The 7,992-nt window shown below is 42.9% G+C and overlaps 1 protein-coding gene across 2 annotated transcripts in view; it reads left to right on the top strand.

Moving 5' to 3' along the window:
• Positions 1–318: 318 nt before the first annotated feature.
• NTN4 (netrin 4) overlaps positions 319–7,992 on the top strand; it is a 145,206-nt gene continuing 137,532 nt past the window's right edge. For both annotated transcript variants that reach the window (XM_069095188.1, XM_069095187.1), the window contains exons 1-2: positions 319–677; positions 3,803–4,332. In XM_069095188.1, coding sequence (XP_068951289.1) covers positions 623–677; positions 3,803–4,332 — 585 coding nt within the window. In that variant the 5' untranslated portion in view covers positions 319–622. The remainder of the gene's footprint in view (positions 678–3,802; positions 4,333–7,992) is intronic.

Below are 7,992 nucleotides of genomic sequence, written 5' to 3'. Positions count from 1 at the left end.
GAAGAAGACGAAGCTGGGGAGTCGGTATTTTAGGGCCAAGGGGCAGGGGGGAAGGAGGCGAGGAGGATCTGGCGTGCCGTGTGCCTCCTTAGCCCTGCAGCCCCCTCCCCAGCGTCCCGGCCACGGCCCGGGGTCCTCTGGGCTGCAGTACTGAGCTTGGCCGCACCGTTTGTACCGACGGCTGTCAAGCCCGGGGGGCGGGCAGGAGAAAGGGGTGGGGGTTCGGCGGGCGGGAGGGGGAGGAGGGCTGGCACCGGAGCGCCGCCGCGGTGTCGGTGCAATAAAAATGCATCCCGTGAAACTGCCCATGGAGAAAGACGAGACGGAGCCTGGGGAGCAGCAGCAAGCGGAGGCGGTGGGAGAAGAACGGGACGCCCAGGAGGCGGTGGCGGCGGCCGGGAAGTGAAAGGTCTCGGAAAGTTCAGTGGCCGCGGCGGGTGACCGAGCGAGCGAACGAAAGGGCCGGCGCTGGGCGGGAGGCGGCTCGGCTATGCTCCGGGCAGCGCCAGTTCTGCCCGGGCCCCGCCAGCCGCTCCCGCGGCGTGCCCGAGGGACCCGCAGCATCCCGGCGCCCTAGACGGAGGAGCCCCAGCGCCCCGAGCACACCCGCCTGCGCCCGGCCATGGGCAGCTGCGCCCGCCTCCTGCTCTTCTGGGGCTGCTCGGCCGTGGCAGCAGGTTGGTGGCGACAGCGCCCGCTCCCCCGCTTCCAGGTCCCTTCCGACCTTCTCTCTCCCGGGGACTGCCCGGGAACCCAGACCGGGGGAGTGGAGGAGCCCAGCTGCCCAAGACAAAATGAGTGGCCATGTTTCAGCCCCCGGGGGCTCCTCTCTCTGCCGCTTAGAATAGGATCTATTCTTCCTCGTAGAGACAGGCTTGTCTAGGATGACCCGATATTCCTGGGGCGTCCAGTTCGCCTTGCAGTCTTGCTTTTTTTTTCCCTTCTAGGTTCAAGCTTTTTTTTTTTTTTAAATTGCCCAGCCACTTTGGGAGGGAACAAAGGAGACAAGGTCGCCATCCGCAGCCGGCTGTGCAGAAGGAGAGGTAGCCAGCGAGCTACTGTGGGTTGGGATAGGTCAGGGTCAGCGGATCACTACCTCCCCAGACCTCTCATGCCCGGCAACAGAGAGCCAGACAGGGACCCTCCCTCCCCCGGGGACTTAAGGGAGTATCCTTCCTACTCGGGAGGTGCCAGCGTTCCATGCGCCCCCTCCGCTGGGGATTTGATGGAGCTCCCTCCGTATGTTTGCACAGAGCTTAGGGAAGCTGAGCTGGCTGGCCGTCCCCAGAGAGCTGGTACCCCAAGGAGGCTCTGCGGGAGGTCAGAGGCGGTGTCAGCTCCCTGCCCCAGAGACTGGACAGCAGGCCGACGCGGTGTCAGATGCCTCCATCGTCAGTCTTCTCACTTCTACCCAAGCTGTTCCCGGGCCACCTGCTCCCAGTTTTCTGTTAATTGTTACTTGGGAGCCTCTTTGCAAGGTCTCTTGGCCCCGTTCTTCCTGGATACCTGGTTTCCAAAAAGGTATCAGTGCAATTCAGAGGACTGAGGAAAAATGAAAGTGATGAAATTTTCCATCCTTGGCACTTAATTAGCCACCTCCCCATTTCTTGTATGCATTACTTCTTAACAGGGGTAGAGGAAGAGGAATTTAAGCAGAGGAGGGGACAGGTCATTTCTCCTGTCATTTCCACAGATTAAAGGGCTGTTTTTGACTTTTGTCCTGCTGCATAGATAAGAATAGCTTGTTCTCAGGGAAACTTGTTTTAGCAGACCTCTTCCCCCTCCCCCTCTGTCTTGATCCAATCCATTTATTTGGATTACCTATTAATCAAAGATCTCTAAGTAAGGTGTCAGTTTTATTGTTGTTGAACTGTTTCAGTGTCTGACTCTTCTTGCCCTCATTTGGGGTTTTCTTGGCAGAGATACTGGAGTGGTTTGCCATTTCCTTTTCCAGTTCATTTTACAGATGAGGAAACTGAGGAAAACAGGATCAAGTGACTTGCCTAGGGTCACACAGTGTCTGAGGCCCAATCTGAACTAAGGTCTTCCTGACTCCAGGCCTTTGCTCTATCCACTGTGCCACATAGCTGCCCCTTCTGTCAATTGGCTAAAGTAATTTGGTGCCCCTCGTTCTATATAAACAAGGCTATTTGTTAGTTTAGGTATGTTACAATTCTGTATTTTTCCATGGAGCATTTCATGATTTAAGATTTTGCTCTTTTTTCTATTTCCAAAACCAGTGTGCCTTTTCATATACATACACAACCACAAAATGAGCTTCAATAAACCTTTCCTTTTTTCATACCATATTATGGCAAAAGCATGCAAGTGATCAAAAGGTTGTAAATAAATGCCACAAGGCAAGTGTTTCAAGTCAGAAATACTTGTACAGGCAGTATATGGTTTTCTCTGAGATATTGTACAGGTGAGTCACTGTATATTTGTGCTTGCTTGTCCATAACTAACTGTTGCCACTTGGGGATCAGAGTATTAGCAAATAGAGCTCAGGGCTAATGCCAAATTTAATAAGACACTTAAAAATAGGTCCAGGGAAGCCCTTTATTTTTTGGTGCAGGGATGCCTAAAGAAGTTTGTGGTGGTCATAGTGAATCAAAAGCCTTCCAGTTTTAGTGTATGGTGTTATTTGACTGCCTTGTGTGACAGGACAATAATAAAATAAAGATATATCTCAGAAGCACAAACATTTAATTAGTTAGAATTTAAGCTTTGGGTTACTTTTTCTATTTCAAACTGTTCACATTTTCTTCTCTTTATAGTCAATCTAATACTTTAAAAAATAGATTCTTTTGCTTATAGTATTTGCTTAGAGTATAATATATTTAGAATAGCAAACTCAATTTAAAGGATTATAATATATAGTTAAAATCAACTGTTAACTAATGATTTTCATTTTAGTTTTGAGTAATTTTAAACCATCAAAGTATATTGAACAATTGATTAAGTATAGTTATGTTTCTTTAAGGTGTTTTAATTTTGAGGTAATGTTTTAAAGATGCTGGTGGAGGCTTCCATATTGTAAACATTCTCCTGTTAAGCAAACAGGCATTAAAGAGGTTGAAGGACATGACAGCAGCATGGAAAATAAAATTTTCTACCATTTGGCAGCTTACCACCTTTTTCCTCAGTTGTATATTTACTTTAGATTAGAGATGCATTTAAATCCAAACTATTTGTAGATTTTTCTTTGCTCCCCTAGAGGAGGTCTCCTTGCCTGTTTTTAATTTATATCCCAGCTAGAATAATGATTGTCCAAATATTGTTTCTGGTTAGAAATTCATCTTTTTGTTGGATGAAAAATTGTGGGAAAGGTTCCATATTTTTTCTGAATCATTTACCCAGACTTGCTTGACAATGCTTTGTTCTAATGTATGTGATTGCATCACTATATTTTAATGACTAAATTACTTTTGTGAAATGGTATAATTTCTCTGGTGATATCTAATTTACAGAGACTCTGAAGATGAATTATGATAGGTCAGATATAAAAGGGGAGGGGCTTAGATTAAGACCAATAACTCTCATCCTTCTTCTTTCTCTCCTTTGCATCTCCCCACTCCCGCCCAGGGATTTTTTTTTCTTTAGCTAAGTTTTACATCTGAACATCAAAACACAGCTCACAGAGGAAATGTAGGGCACTCTGCCAGCTCCCGTTGGATGGTATTTTTCTTTGACTCACGTAACACAACCAGCTGATATTGTCCCCTGTAACTTTAATGGGTTAGTAGAGCAGCTTTCTAGATGGGTTGGTTTCAAATAACACATGCCCTATTCCTCTTCTTAGGACTGAGTGGTGTAACTGGAGTAGGTTCCCACTGTGAAAAGGCATGTAACCCTCGGATGGGAAATTTGGCTCTTGGGAGGAGACTCTGGGCAGATACCACCTGTGGCCGGAACTCCACGGAGCTGTACTGCTCCTACAGCGAAAATACTGACATGACTTGCAGGCCGCCCAAGTGTGACAAGTGCAATGCTGCCCATCCTCACCTGGCTCACCCGCCCTCCTCCATGGCAGACTCATCCTTCCGGTTTCCCCGTACTTGGTGGCAGTCAGCTGAAGATGCTCACAGGGAGAAGATCCAGCTGGACCTGGAGACTGCATTCTACTTCACTCACCTGATTATGGTGTTTAAGTCACCTAGACCGGCAGTAATGGTTCTAGAACGATCACAAGATTTTGGGAAAACGTGGAAACCTTACAAGTATTTTGCCACCAACTGCTCTGCTACCTTTGGCCTACAGGATGATGTTTTTGAGAAAGGAGCCATTTGTACTTCCAGATACTCCAGTCCCTTTCCCTGTACCCGAGGAGAGGTAAGAACACTTCATGAATTCTGCCTTGTAAATAAAAGTAAAAAATGTTCACACACACCAAGTGTCACCATATTTAAAATATGAATGTATTGATATACAGGAATTTAAATAGCACAAATGAAACCAATATTTATTTTTCTCACTTAGCTTGCACAAAATTTTTCCCTAAATTTAGATGAATGATCATTGACAATGCACATGGCCCAATCAGAGAAAGAGATTTAAAGTATTTTATTTTAAAAAAATATGTTCAAGACAGTAGTTACTATTTATGACATCAACAGAATGACCTGTGTTTCTAAAAGGGGGATTAATTTACTGAGACACTGTGTTCCTGGACCTTTTGCAAACATCTTCCTTATGCTGGTAACATAAATAGGAAGTAAATAAAAACAAAGCTAACAAGGGGAAGACTACTCATGTTTGTTAGAAGAATAACATTGTATGACAATGGAGTCTTACTGTTAAGATTGCAAAACTCCTGAAAATAATGGATAGAACACAATTTTTAAAAAGCCCAGTCTTTAGTCTAAAAATATTTTCATTTTGAGAAGCCTCTTTTAAGACACAAACTTTCTCTTCTTGCATATGCCTTAATTTCAAGTCAATAACATGGACTTGGTCTTAGCCAAAAATTGCTTGGGAGGAAGCATAGTACATATGTACATACATAGTACATAGTACAGTGGAAAGAAGTTAGATCTGAAGTCACAGGGTCTGTGTTCAAATGTGGACTCTATTACTACCCTGGAACTCAATTAACATCCATTCAGTTAGTTATCTCCCTTAGATATAGATTCAATTTCTGTATATTTTTTTTCTTTATTCCTCAGTTCCTAGTTTGTGTTATCTTGAAAAGTGAATAAGAATCAGTCTGTTTCACTCAGTGAGATGCCCAGTGAAATATTTCAAATCCATCTGTACAATATGTAAGAATCCCCCAAAAAAAAAATTCTAAAAAAGAACTCTAGGGGCAACTAGGTGGTGCAGTGAATAGACCACTGGCCCTGGAGTCAGGAGGACCTAAGTTCAAATCCAGCCTCAGACACAAAACTTACTAACTGTGTGACCTTGGGCAAGTCACCTAACTCTAGTTGCCTTGCCTTCCCCACTCCAGAAAAGACCAAAGAAAAAAATTGTAAAAAAAAAAAATCAACTCTAAGAAAAAGAAATGGAAATGGATTATCAGGATGATCAGTAGCAACATACTTCAAGTATGATAAGTACCTAAATATTGGTTCTATAGAGAAAAGAAAGGGAGGGACAGTCATTATCCTAGCTGGCACATAAGTTAACTTGCATTAGCAGATCATTTTTTTTACTGACAAGTTAATAGATATTCATACTCAACAACAAACTTCTAGGATCCATGATATTTTTAGTGTGTCATACTCCTGCTGACACTGACAAGTAAATCATCTTCCAGAATTTCTGTGTTGAAAAAGGGCTTCATCGTGTGCCCAAGCTGCTGACGAGGCTTTCAGAATTTTGGAAGCCTGGTCCTCAGACAGCAGACAGTCCATCACCAAGTGTAAATTAGAAGCCTTTCCAGTTTGGTAGGACTTGCCTTAGCTTGTGCCCTGCAGGGCATCCGTCTTCAGGAATGCAAGTTCACCTCCGTGCCAGCAGGAGGCATTAGATTTGTCAGCCTATACTATTTTAAGCCAAACAGTTACCGCTGTAACCAATGCTTATTCTTAATTGCAGCTGCATGAACATAATTTTGACTAAAATTATAGTTTTAACACACTGATACCTTATAGGATACATTGATTTTTTTTTTCAATTTAATTGCAATAGGATAAACTTCAAATTTGAGTTGCAGACACTAAGTACTCTCTAGGGCGTTATTCCCAACCATATACAAAGCCATTATAAAGTTTCTGTACCAAGGCGCAACCCAAAGGGCACAAAGAAGGCTCACAGGTATTATCCCTAGTATTATTATTTGCATCCTCTCTCTGGCTTGGAATGTGAAGTTGTGTTGTGCTAGCAAATAGGTTTGTAGTAGAGCCTTGTAGCTTTTGTTTGTTTTTTGTTTACCTGAGTGTGTAAAGCGAACAATACTTTAAATCTTGCTTTATAGAGGGAAATGCAAATTTTAGTCATTGATATTATAATCATATCAACAATATCGAGGCTGATGTGGAACACATACAGACCAAATTTGCAGACACAAAAGGGAAAGGGATAGTAAATATGGTGGGAAATAGAATCACTAGTCAAAAAAGATCTTAACAGAATAGAACATTGGATCCAAATTAAAATAGCATGTCAAGTTAAAAACCCTAAGGCCTTATATATAAGGACCCTTCTTTGGACAAGGGAAAAGCATATCCCTAAATCCAACAGTCAGCATTGTTTGAGTGGGTCAAGACAAGAAGCCACCCCCGTAAGTACAGAAACAAAGCAACCGTGTCCTCTCTCCCCATGGCCATTGGACGTAGTCTCAGAGCCAGCTCTAGCTAGGAGAGAAGTCACAGAAGTTATAGAGATAGCAACTTTTAAAAAGAAATAAAAGGGTCCCTATTCCCCAAGGACATGATGGTTTATTCTGAAAATGCTAGAGGAACAACAAAGAACTAATTGAGCAGTAAAGTAACATGATACAAAATAAATCCACAGAAATAATTGGTACTTACATACAATGTCAACAAAAATCAGGGCAGAATGAAGAGCGGCAGGAGACAGAGGACCTGGGTTCAAATATGGGAATTCAAAATCAGGAAGGCTTGAGGTCAAATCTGGTTTCAGACATGAGCTGTCAAGTTACTTAACGTCTGTTTGCCTCAGCTTTCTGAATTGTAAAACAGGCATAATAATAGCTCCTCTCTCCTGGGGTCATTGTGAGGATTAAGTGTGGTGATATTTATCAAGCACCAAGTACAAGTGCCTGGAACACAGTAAGCATTATAAATGTTATATTAATATAACATATAAATGTTAGCTATTTATTATTATTACTATTACTAGAATCCTGCTTCTGATACTTACCACTTATGTAACCTGACATATCACATCACCCTTGTGAGCCTTAGTGTTTTTTATCTGTCAAATGAGAGAGCTGGCCTAGTTGTCCTCTGGTAATGGGGAACTAATGATGGTTTTAGAGTAGAGAAGTGACATGATCAGAGCAGAATATTAGGAAAGTTGTTTGGGTAGCAATGTGGTGGAGTAATTGAAAAAGTTTAGAGTCTTGAAGGAGGTATGTGTGTATCCGTGTGTGTGTGTGTGTGTGTGTGAGTGTATAAAATGTTATAGTAGGCCAAGTGAGAAGAGATGCGATTGAGAACAAGAGTTGGTAGTGGAGAATGAGAGACAAGCAATAGATACAGGAGATGTTATACAATATTGGCAACTACTTGTATGGGAGATGTGGGGAAAAGAGAAATGTTATAATACTCCTCTCTCCTGATTCTACTGCCTGGCTGCCCACTCCTCAGTCTCTTTTACTGACATCCTCCACATCACAGCCCCTAACTATTCTCCAAGGTTCTATCCTGAACCTTCTTCTCTTCTCCCTCTACCGTTCCTCTTGGTGATCTCATCAGCTTCCATGTGTTTAGTTATTACCTCTATGCCATTGACTCACAGATAGGTAGAGGAGATAGATTAGATAGATAGATAGATAGATAGATAGATAGATAGATAGATAGATAG

This window comes from Petaurus breviceps, unplaced genomic scaffold (genome assembly GCF_028583685.1).
Source record: "Petaurus breviceps papuanus isolate PSGF00001 unplaced genomic scaffold, PetGlider_PUasm1.0 225, whole genome shotgun sequence".
Lineage (NCBI taxonomy): Eukaryota > Metazoa > Chordata > Mammalia > Diprotodontia > Petauridae > Petaurus > Petaurus breviceps.
This window is presented reverse-complemented; position numbering and strand designations above follow the sequence as displayed.